A 12,808-nucleotide genomic window follows, 5' to 3' on the forward strand; every position below is an offset into this window, starting at 1 on the left:
CCCTCAAACTCTTACATACTTCCAGAGACAGGAGAGAGAGAGAGAGAAAGAGAGAGAGAGAGAGAGAGAGAGAGAGAGAGAGAGATGGCTTTCAAATAGGCCTATTGATATTTTTGGTTTAGGCTATGTTAATGTAAGCTGATAACTATTTGTTTTGTTTTGTATGGAAGGAAAGCTTCTTACCATCATCTTACCCAAAGCAAAGAGGTCCATCTTGGCCAAAGAAGACTAGACTGTAACATTGACTAAAATCATAATTCATTCAATTATCCTGAAGAACAGCCTCTGCAACGAATTTATTTGTCACAATGCTTGCACAGGATCCTTTTCTACCAGCCGTGAGTGGATCATTCTTCTGTCAGTCTAGTTGAGTGACATCAGTTGTGTTACAGTCCACGCCCAGCAGATGCGGATGCTATTTGAGTGAGACACGGCAGGTTCTCGTACATAGAGCTGTTTTAGCGTCGTCAATGGGAAGTGCACGCCAAGGTGGAAAAGCGAATACTGTCTAGCTAACTTCCATTTACAACATGGGTTCTACGTCGACTCCGTGTTTGTGGATTACATTTTGCCTTCATTTATGTTGTTTGATGAACACTGGGAAAGCACAGAATGCGAAAGAAGGTATGTAATAAAGTTTGATAACCTCTCATCATCCAGGCTACATCCTGAAAACGGATCGGCAATCGCGCGTAGTGACATCCAGAGAAATAGCGCGCAGTAGACTATCCTGCGATTTTGTTGCTTGCGCACAAATGATCATTCCTGTATTTGTCAAATGTTTAAAAAAGACAATTAGTCATGACATTAGTTCAATGGCATTACAGTGTTGTTAGTCAGTGGATTGCAGTCTGTGCGCATTACACAGCGTTTGTGTGACAAACGACCCGTTGTAGGCTATTTTAGTAGGCTTTTACGCATGGCACCAAATCCAAAATAAGGCTCTATACGGACGATGGTGAAATTGTTGTTTTCAAGGCTAAGATAGTCTACATTTAGACTTTCATTCCACTCAGTCTCATATTATGACTTGGAATAAACTTCCAAGATCGATGTGTAAGCTAATACCAACCCATTCACCCTAAATATGGTACACATTAACCCTCCTTGTCATTACAGGAGTTCATGTTTGAAAGACCTGAAATTAGTCTATGAAAACGGACATGCACATAGCGAGAGCGCACAAGGAAAGTCTATATCACAGACACGGAGAGATAGCAAGATCAAGGTATACTGCTTATATAAATGAACTAGAGGTTCATTTTGCTAAAGAAATGTATTTATTAATAAACAAATACAATTGGAAGGAGATAAATAATATTAAAGTATTGGCAAGTTGCTGACCTTCACTTTTAAGGTGATTATTGTATTCGTAAACACACTGTAATGATTCTGAAATACAAACTATTTTCGAGTCTGTCTGAAGTTTGAAACGGGTTGTGTAAATTATTTAAAGCATATGGGGCTATAATATATTATCGCATGTCTGATCAATAGATTGAAATGATATTTAGCCTATAGTAACTCTGCTATTAAACACTTTCTTTCATGGCTCTGCGTTCAAGGAGAGAAATCGGCAGTACGCTCTGAGGCTCTATTCCGGTGAATGAATACCAAGTCTACCCGCTAATAATCTATTAAATGCATATATATATATATTATGTTAGATAAGTGACACTTTTACACCAAATTCATGTCGCCGTTGGTAGACTACAGCCGAACAGTTTTAGGATTATATTTATGTTGTGAGTGCGCCTGTCGCCCATGGCATAGCAAGGACTCGTGCATTGCTTTTTATTGTCTTAGATTTACGTATAGAGGCAGGTGTTCTATTCTGACCCTATTGCACCAGCATGTGTGCCTCCATACTGAAAAGACACAAACAGATAGATAGGTTTAAATAATTTTGCCATTTTACCCCATGTTTATTTGTTGTCACAAATAACACTTACCATTTAGCTTAATGGAGAGAAAAGCTGGCCTTAGTCTTAATAGGAAGGGTAGCCTTCTGTATATGACATGCGTTTATCCAGTAGTCTTCAATATGAAAGCAGTTCCATTGAGGTAAAAAGTATTGTCATCAAATCAATACCCTATTGCACAGCCTGTAATTGTTCATTTTCATAGCTGGCTGCAGAAAATGGGTCATGTGTCTAGTCACCTAGCCCTCACATACTGTATCAGGCTGTAGACTTTCATAGCTTATTCATTTAATAATATTAGTCGAACTGACAGTGGCACATACAGAGGTTTAATCACCTGCTCTACTCTTTTATTTCCTGTCGCTAGTGATTCTGTTGGATTCCAAGGCACAGCAGACAGAGCTGGAGTGGATATCTTCTCCTCCTGGTGGGGTAAGTGGGACACTAACTAGCCTACACCTCTGAGAACATATAATACTCCAATTAACACTATTCTTTTCAGCGTTACCATGCTCTACCTCAATGGAGGAAAATCTAGATTTAAATGTGAAATTTCGACATGGTCCAGTATTATTATGTCTTTCTGGCTGGGTCATTACCATGGATATGAGCCTCTGTGTCATTACCATGGATATGAGCCTCTGAGTCATTACCATGGATATGTGCCTCTGGGTCATTACCATGGATATGAGCCTCTGGGTCATTACCATGGATATGAGCCTCTGGGTCATTACCATGGATATGAGCCTCTGTGTCATTACCATGGATATGAGCCTCTGAGACATTACCATGGATATGAGCCTCTGTGTCATTACCATGGATATGTGCCTCTGAGTCATTACCATGGATATGAGCCTCTGAGACATTACCATGGATATGAGCCTCTGTGTCATTACCATGGATATGAGCCTCTGTGTCATTACCATGGATATGAGCCTCTGAGACATTACCATGGATATGTGCCTCTGAGTCATTACCATGGATATGAGCCTCTGTGTCATTGCCATGGATATGAGCCTCTGTGTCATTACCATGGATATGAGCCTCTGTGTCATTACCATGGATATGTGCCTCTGGGTCATTACCATGGATATGAGCCTCTGAATCATTACCATGGATATGTGCCTCTGAGTCATTATCATCCGCACTGTCCAGAGACAAGCTTTTTAAAATTGTCAGTGTCGGACCGAGTGTGAGAAAGGCCATTTGGGTGGGATGTTTGTTTATGTTAATTGTTGTTAATTGTAGCTGTCCTGAAAATCTATAGGATGGGTGGCATTTAAGTGGGTGGGATGTTTGTTTATGTTAATTGTTGTTAATTGTAGCAGTCCTGAAAATCTATAGGATGGGTGGCATTTAAGTGAAGAGATATTGATTTTGTTTTTATGTAGCCCAGGCCTCAAGTCACCTTTCCATAATAGCCTGTCCGTAAAAGTTTTAACATTTTAATCTAAAATAACAACATTTAAATAATAAATAAATACAAATCTAGCAATATGACTGGAAAGTAATCGAGGTTGATCCATTTGTTTTTATGCTTATCAGATTTACTTATTTGCTTTATTAGGAATATCTAACTTTAGGCTTATCTCTGTTTTCTAATCTTTCTTTAGGTCTGATTTCATAATAACAGTGCAGAGGTTTATGGATTTTGTTTAATAGTTCCATACTCCTTTCCAAATACTGTAAAAACAAAATGGATGACCAATTTTTTTAAAGTGCTCCAATAATGGAGGTCTTTTCATGCCCTATGTTTTTGTGATTTCGTTTAGCTAACCCGCCTTTATTACTAGTTTTTACACCTTGTACACTCCTTTATTAATATGTTAAAACACTGTATTGAATCAACCCTACAGTAGGACAGAAAACCAGCCAGTATTTACATTGTTGTGTTTTTATTTCCTTGCAAAAGTATGTTGCTGTTGAGAACCAATCCATATAAATGTACCAAACTTGTGCTCTGTTCTTTTCAGTGGGAAGAGATCAGCGGGTTGGATGAAAACTACACCCCCATTCGCACATACCAGGTTTGTCAGGTCATGGAGCCCAATCAGAATAACTGGCTTCGGACTAGCTGGATAGAGAAGGGCGATGCCCAGAGGATTTTTGTGGAACTCAAGTTCACGTTGAGGGATTGTAACAGTCTGCCCGGTGTGGTGGGCACGTGCAAGGAGACATTCAACTTGTATTACCAGGAAACCGATTCGGAGGTCGGCAGGAATATACGAGAGAACCAGTACGTGAAAATTGATACAATCGCAGCAGATGAGAGCTTCACTCAGGGGGACCTGGGAGAGAGGAAGATGAAGCTGAATACAGAAGTGCGCATCATTGGGCCGCTGTCCAGACGAGGGTTTTACCTGGCCTTCCAGGATGTAGGGGCATGCATCGCTCTGGTCTCTGTCAATGTTTATTACAAGAAGTGCTGGTCCATCATTGAGAACCTGGCCACATTCCCAGACACTGTTACGGGATCAGAATTCTCCTCTCTGGTCGAGGTCGAGGGCATGTGTGTCGGTGACGCCGAGGAGGAGGCCGATAATGCTCCCAAGATGCACTGCAGCGCAGAGGGAGAATGGCTGGTGCCTATAGGGAAATGTATATGCAAAGCTGGATTTCATCAGAAGGGCGATGCATGTGAACGTGAGTGCAGTTATATTCATCTTGCTCTATCCTCTCTATACGCCGTTTTCATTAGTGGCATAACTTTTTCCATCCTCTGCTACACTGCAATTTTCAATATAGAAAAATATTACTCAGCCCCAAACATTGTATTAATTTGGGGAAATAGGAAACTTATTGGTAAGCAGAAAATGTGCCTCATTCAAATGTAAATGTTTAGAATAGTTTTTCCCTTTGATTTATCGTTTTGCACAGGGTCACCCATGCCTAAACAACAGAAAGAATCTGTTGAGTATTTGAGTTTTTAATTATACAAAACAGGCAAAGGACAATTTAGGCCATGTTGAATAGTTGTGGTGGCAAATAAAATGAAAGCAACTGATTTGAGGGCCATTTCAATGATGGATAAAGTATGGAGGCCTGAAAATCCTGTGTAATAATTGGAATCCATGTTAATTGTTTGATTAGCAGGCTCTTAATTTATAGCCGTGGTTCTGTTGACACTGGGATTAAATGATAACTTGCACTTCAGTTTAGCTCAGTGCTCCTCGGTAAGAGCACTTCCCTCTCTGGCTGGCTGCTGGCCAAGGCAATCACTTGCAGAATACACAGGTCTGGAGGATGTCCAACCAATCTCAGTATCCCTCTGCCCCTTCCAAACAACCCTGACAGAGAGAGAAAACAAATAGCCGCCATACTGTGGCATTTAGGCCCCAAGATATTTATGAAGGGCCCTAACAGGAAACACAATTAAAGTCGCTGCGGATATGCATTTTGTGTTGTTTGGTCCTAGCACCATGCCTCGGCAGTTAGCATTAAATGCTTTATGTCACTCTAATTGCACAAAGGATTATTTTCAGCAGCCACCTGACTTGTAAGATAAAAATCACTGTGGATTAAAGGGGAACTACTTAAGTCACCGAGTTTAAGTGCTCTGTCTTGTCAGCCAAGCTTTTTTTCTTTCACGGAATGGGCAGTGTCCCTCTAAGCAGCTTATGAGGGGTACTGACCAGTAATAATTAAAGGAAATGTGTCTCAGGACAAACTAGAAGTCCAGGCAGGCTGGCCACTTTCAAGCCAATACTACAACACGTAGTCCTCCACCAGAGAGTTAGGTCTATACCCTCTACCATGTGAAGTGTACTTAGGTGATATTATCAAAAACAAACAAAAATTGCCTCTTGAGTTATGTTGCTCTAAAATGTGGTTAGAGGTTAGAGCTTGTTCAACACCCGGGGAGTCCTTTTTTGTGTAGTCGTTTATATTATTTTGGAGCAAACAATGTAGCATATATTACATAAAAGCTTTGTCTAAAAGTACCAGCTGAAGCCTGCTCTTCTGCTTGTAAAGCAGGCCTGTTAGATCTGAACTGTTGCCCATTCGTGGCAATTAACTGGTCCAACTACTGTGCCAGCTAAAACTGTCCTTAATGAGGTGGAAAACATACCCACCTGTGTATGAGGGATTCAAATCCTTTCTCAACATGGTAACTTTATGAGAGATTTATTTCCATTGGGGCATGGCTGGCCATTGTATTAAGGGATAGTTCATCTAAATAAAATGAACATCTTACTGCAGAATCAGCAGCTTCTCGCAGAGATCTGGTGATATTAAATCGCCCATTCAGTGGTTTCTCCTAGAGCAAGAGGAAAATCCAACAGTTTTCCATCGGTTGAACATCACTTCAATGGGGCCTAGAATGGAAGAGGGTTTTGTCCTTTGTAACTGCCCCTTAGCTTCAGTACAGCTACAATACTTGTGTTGGAGTTTACTCAGTCTTCACCCAGGCCTCTCTTTTAGCATGCTGCTTGCGATACTGTGACTTTCTATATAGAAAATAGATACACATTCCGCTCACTGTCCTATTTTCAATATCTGCAGTATCCTCCAATTGTAAAATGTCCATCTGTGAAATATGAGCAGAAGGCTGCAGGAGGAGCAAGTGAGTTTAGCTGTCAGTCATGTCATTCGAGGACTAGGAGCCCCCCCTCTGTGGATGCAGAGGCCTCCTCCAAAACGTGTTGTGATCCACTCATTCATCACCATCACTGGAAAGGGACTGCATGTCTTTCACTCCTCTCCCTCCCCGTCTATGTCTCTCTTTAACTATTTTCTGGCATCTGCAGCACTATAAATACCTGTGTTTCTCTCTCTCCCAATGTTAGGAGAATCAGTGTTATGGGTGTTGAAAAGGGCACATTTTAAGTGTCCTGCAACGTGCACAGGGTTTATTTGCATAGAAGTGTGTGGTGTTAAAATAGTGGCCATTCAGAAATGGAGCCACTGAGTCGTTACGAGAAATAGAGGGCCCTTGTGGACAGACATTGGTGTCTTTGTTTTGCCAGGAATGTAGGTTGTCCAATTTTAACACATCACATAATTATACCCTAAAGCAACCAACTCTTGAGAACTGATTAACTATTCACCTGTTCAACTCTTTCTCCAGTGTGGGAGGCCTAGTCTCTCAAGTAAACAGATAAAAACACAACCTTATCCCAGCGCTATCGCTACATGCTAACAAGATAATTCATGAGAGGATACAGCATCCTGCAGACACTGACACCATCCATCTTGGTGTGTCAGGAACTCAGACAGGAGTTAGTCTACGGCTGATTGATGGGCTGAGACCCCTGAGGGAAGGACCTTACTGTGATGCGGTTGACCACACAAGCCAAGGTGTGTCTGTCTGTGTGGAGGGGAGAGGGGCACCAGGCAGCCCCAGCTCCAGGCCCAGGCACGGCCACTACTTAGCATTTCAAATGAAGCCAGGAGTCAGGGGTCCTCATGCATCTTGACGGTCCTCCTGATTGATAAGGTGTGATTTTAATAATGCTCCAAATGGCCGTCCTTTACAACCGCTCCTGAGCTTAATTATTCAAATAGTGGTGCACACGGAATCCCCAGGAGACACGACCAGATTGAAATCACTCAAGATTGAAATAATTTGGTGATGGATGGTGGCTAGTCTTGTCACCGCCCGTGTCGGCTAGCTTCTGGTGAAAAGCTGCATTCTTCCACAGCTTCAGGGTTGTTCCTGTTTTTGTTTGTTTGACCTGGCAGGTAGCACGGTGATAGACTGTGGGGCCATTGTATTTGTTGCTTTGAAACACAAACATGGTTGACAGCTAGCATCAAGTCTCAAAATGAATTAGTTTAGTTTTGGGGGGGGGGGGTTCAAATAAATAGTATGTAGGCTTATACAAAGTGTTCACCAAGCCTTAGATATTACTAATATTTGATATGGAGATTTACATTTTTGTTTTGTTAGAAGCTGGAGAGACACATATCGCCAGAAACAAACACCCTCACATACGTACACACCCCATATGTATAGTCACAGCGTAATAGAGTATGTGCCTGTTTTGTACAAGGAGAACAAGTCACTGGGAAAGAAATGGTAGGCTTTTATGCTACAGAGCACTTCTAAGCACATTTTTAAGTCCCCTCTCTGCCTGCTCGGGGTGTAAGTGGGGAAAAAAGTGTTGAGCTTATGTAATAAGTTATTGATTTTCCTCTTAAAGGAAGATTGAAGTGTAGAGCCACCAGTCTACAAAGCTCCCAGAGGAGACAACAGACAGAGCCTTCCCTCCCTGCCTCCCTCCCTCCCTCTCTGCCTTTCTCCCTGAAGCACGGTAAGGTGCTAAGACCCTGGGCCGAGTCACTTTCCCCCACATGCCACAGGGACACTAAACGGCAAGACGTTGTCATCTGACATAGTGTTCCCCTGTCCGATCGCATCCCTCCCAACAGAATGGTGGTTGAGCAATTACAAAAAAGACATCTGTGCCACAGTTTAGATAGCCAAAGGAAGTAAAGCCCGCAATCTCAAGAGGTATGGAACCGGGGATCGATGGAAGTGTCTGAACCTGTTAGTGCAAGTGGAGATGAGGGCTGCTGAGGCATGGGGAGGGGGCTATTGTTGTGCGGGGAGAGGGGGCCAGAGAGGTGACTCTTCTGATGAACAAGGGTCAACTGCTGCGATCATCCATCTTCCGTCTTGGCAGTGTCCTGTCATCCAGGGCGCTCACGTTACTAAGCACAAAAGCCAGGCATCCATTGTCCAGCCCGGCCTTGTTTGCAGCCATGTGTAAATTAAGTTAATATTCACTGACCTTAAGCATAGCCAATGAGAGACCCCAGTGTCCCCTTGGAAATAACGCCATCTGACACAAAATAGCAAAGGTCTCTCTTTTAGGGTCAACAATGTCTACCCACATATCTCTTCTTATTGTCCTCTGTTTCCATCAAAATGGAGAATGTTTACTAGGCTTCTTTCTATTCATGAAATTCTACTTTGGTCTCTAATTTGGCCTGACAGCTCTGATTTAGTGACAGATCTATAGATGAATAATGTGTGTCAGTTAGTTAGCCTCCATTTTGAACTAACATGACTCAAAGAGTGCTTAATAGGAATATTATGTGTGGTTTTGCCCCATTTGATTAACAGGTATTCAGCTAAGGGGTTAAATACATTTCATCTAATGGTGTCTTCTGGGCAAGTTGGTGTGTCCCCACAAGCGTTAAGTGGATTATATTTTACTGTCCTCTGATTTATATTTATATATACATGATTTAGTTCCAGCAGCTTATCAAGCGAGGTGAAAGAAAAACCTATTACCAATGACCAGGCAGCGAGCAGCAATGTTTTGTCTGTTTCAGGGAGACTTATTCCGGATATTTTTAGGTCTGGATTTTACACCCTCAATTTATCAACTTTTATCTCTAAGTATAATATCTGCAAGAATGACAAACTGTAGAGACAAACGATAAAGATAATAGAGTTTTCTTTTGATTTGATATAGCCCTAACCCAATATGCATTATGTTAGAGTAAAGACAACTAGATTCAGCCGCAGGCCGATTTGTTTCAGAGCGGATGTTCGGGGGGCCGGAACATAATTCTAATTTGTACACTGCAAATTGACTCAGCCCAAAAATAGATTTTATTTGAAAATAACAATAATTTTATAACCTTGATAACATTGAGACATGTTCACGAATGTCCCTTATTTTTTATTAGTGGGAATACTTAAGAACAGATTTTCTAAATTATTATTATTATTTTCTGAATTCCGGGTGATTTTACTGTCTTTTTTGACACAAAACTAAAATCCCAAAATATTTTAGTACTGTATACTGTATGTGTTTTTAATGAAAACTGTGGGGACTGAAAAAAAAGCATGGTTGCCGACCACTGGATGTGAATCAATGCATATGGGCATATTCTATTTTTGCATATGACTTTGAAACAAATATTTACCATACCTAAATGAAATGGAAATGAGTGAGCCCTGTGAAACTGTTTTGTTTAGAAAATGAGGCATTTGTTTTTCATTTCACATGTTAAAGTTCCCGCAGAATGTCAGGCCTGGCAGCGTTGTGCAGCTAGGAGTCTTGTATCCAGGGAAACTTTTATTTTTATTATTTTATTTCTCATTCGGAAGTGGTGGTGTATATTTAAAAGGGAGAGACATTGTATCCAACATTAAAATGACTACCCTGTTTATTATAGCTCTCCACATTTATCATTTAAACCAATCTGTGCTCTTTCCAGTTCTCTGAGGAAGAAACTATGATTCAGTCTACTAATGAGAAGCAGAAGAAACTGCCTTTTTCTCATAACAAGGGATTAAAAAGAGCAAAGGCACTGCACAGAGGAATACAAGCTACATTGTGAGGCAGGCAATGAGTGTGTTTCTGTGCTAGGTTATTACCAAATCAAAAATCTAAGCAAATTCGTTGTATAAAAATGAATAAAACAGCCAATGTTCTCTTGACTCAAGCCGTCTGTTTTTCCCCACTCCAAATAATTTGATCTGCTCACATAAGCAAAGCAGCACAGTGGTACCACTTATTCAGATGCAAAAAATCATGTTTGTTCTAATTATCGTGATTATTATAATCCATAAACTCGTGATTAGCATTTGTTTGAACTGGAGCAGCCACGGACAGGATCTGGGTTTAGATGTGGTGTGTAGTTGGTTGTCAGGACAGGAGGTGGGTTTAGATGTGGTGTGTAGTTGGTTGTCAGGACAGGAGCTCGGTTTAGATGTGGTGTGTAGTTGGTTGTCAGGGCAGGAGCTGGGTTTAGATGTGGTGTGTAGTTGGTTGTCAGGACAGGAGCTGGGTTTAGATGTGGTGTGTAGTTGGTTGTCAGGACAGGAGCTGGGTTTAGATGTGGTGTGTAGTTGGTTGTCAGGACAGGAGCTGGGTTTAGATGTGGTGTGTAGTTGGTTGTCAGGACAGGAGCTGGGTTTAGATGTGGTGTGTAGTTGGTTGTCAGGACAGGATCTGGGTTTAGATGTGGTGTGTAGTTAGTTGTCAGGACAGGAGCTGGGTTTGGATGTGTTGTGTAGTTGGTTGTCAAATCTGGATTGATGTTCTCTTTGCCTCCTTAAGTTGACCTGGCTGTTTCTCTGTGGAGCAGCACATCAGCACGGCCATCTGAGGCCAAACGGACACCTTTGTGTGTAACTGGAGGCCACGGGGGCTGGACCGCTGTAGAGAGACTTGTGGCTGGTTTGAAATTGTTCCTGTGTTTCAGTCCTTTCTGTCACAGCAGTGGGTCGATGGGGATTGGAGTGGGGTGGGGTAGGAGGGAAAGGGGGGAGTGGGGAGAGGGGGGTGGGGCATTGGCACAATTTGGAGATAATGCTTGGTTGCTGACTGGGGACATTTTAAGCGTTGATTCGTTGTGGCTGCAGGGGGCTTTGGGTCGGGGTAGACCTTTGGGCCCTCTGCTTTTATCCCGAGAGCAGCACAGTCTCTTCTCTTCAGTGTAGAAGTCTTTCAGCAATAAGAGATCCTCTTACATCTAGCCACATCCTCCATTTAACGGTAGCCAGCCGCCCGGGCTAGCTGCCCTTAAGACTTTTTTCTCCCGTCGCCATGCGAGTTTAATGAACTAAACAAAAGGCGATTAGGCAGGGACATTTCCATGTCACTGGAAAGTCATTTGGAAAGCCCTTACCCTGCATGATGAATTAAAAAAGTGAAGACCTCGCTCTCTCTCTCTCTCTCTCTCTCTGGAAGAGGGTGTACTTTTGTACGGACACAAGGTTCAGTTTCTGTTCAGGCGGAACCAGCGCTATAAATTCTGTAATGATTTAATGTGAAAACGTCCTTCATTTTCCACCTGCAGACCCATGCAGTAAATCAGTGTGATAGCTAAGTGAGGAAACAGGTGCTGGGGTTTATTGTTGCTTATTTCAATTTCTGACAACATGCGGTAGCGCAGGCTGTAATGCACTAGGAACAGATTTGAAAAGTTTGTGAACTTGTTGTGAACTGGTTGTGAATATTGTTTTTTTCACACTTATCATGTGACCTTTGTTATCAATGTGACATTTACCAAAACAACTGTGCATATTGATTATTGAATTGGATGTATTGGCATAATTATCATCACACCCGATACAATCTGTTCTCTTCTAAGCCTTAGTTTTTAATATAGATGCCTTGGTTTTAGGTTTGACACAAAAAATGACAAGTGAGGCTAAAGATTCTTCCTTTGGTGTTGGGGACGACTAAGTGGAGCCAACAAAAATGGGAATGTCAGAAATATAATGTATTCAACAGTAATTGCACGACTGTTACATTATCCTGCTGTTTTACTTAATGTAAGTTAAATCAGTTAAATTTTTCTGTTATATTTCATTTCTAATTATGTGTATATTTCTAATTATAAAACCCAAATAATTTTGGATTTAAGTAATATATAATATTTTGGTAGCCAGAATAGATTTTTTAGACTTTTAAAAGTTGATCAGTAGGCTAGCTAGCTTTGATCTTAGCTCGGTACGTCCAACCAGACACTTCCTCAGGAGTTTGGCTGTTTGGAGGCCAAAGCAGTGTGCCATCCAACACAGTGTAAGGGATTGCTAATCTTCTCTTTGTTTCTCATAGTAAAGCTACTTATCTCCCCTTAAGCACAGGTAGCACCGATGAATGGAGGGGTTGTCTAGGTGAACCGAGTGCACGCAAAGCCAGGCACAGCCATTCAAGCTATGCGTGGTGTGGGCCTATGTGGGAAGAATTAGTGACAATATGATTGTTTTTAGGTTTTCCAGCCATTTAATCTGGTCTTTCTAGCTAAAACTCTTGATTTGAAAGTTTGTTTAGTTTTTTTTGCTCACTGTAGCCTTGTTTTTTCTCTCCTTCTATCTCCACCCCTCCATTCAAAAGCCCACAGGAGGTGTAGGTGTTTGAAAGTAGCTTGTTTGGAAGGGGTTAGACATTGAAACTCTATCCCCGTCCCCTGTGAAG

The 12,808-nt window shown here is 41.7% G+C and overlaps 1 protein-coding gene across 5 annotated transcripts in view; it reads left to right on the plus strand.

Moving 5' to 3' along the window:
• The first annotated feature begins 340 nt into the window (after positions 1–340).
• The window catches only part of LOC115174913 (ephrin type-A receptor 7), a 75,864-nt gene continuing 63,396 nt past the window's right edge, over positions 341–12,808 (plus strand). For all 5 annotated transcript variants that reach the window (XM_029733926.1, XM_029733927.1, XM_029733928.1 and 2 more), the window contains exons 1-3: positions 341–624; positions 2,290–2,354; positions 3,896–4,565. In XM_029733926.1, the coding sequence (XP_029589786.1) occupies positions 531–624; positions 2,290–2,354; positions 3,896–4,565 (829 nt within the window). In that variant the 5' untranslated portion in view covers positions 341–530. The remainder of the gene's footprint in view (positions 625–2,289; positions 2,355–3,895; positions 4,566–12,808) is intronic.

The sequence above is a fragment of the Salmo trutta genome, chromosome 35 (assembly GCF_901001165.1).
Source record: "Salmo trutta chromosome 35, fSalTru1.1, whole genome shotgun sequence".
Lineage (NCBI taxonomy): Eukaryota > Metazoa > Chordata > Actinopteri > Salmoniformes > Salmonidae > Salmo > Salmo trutta.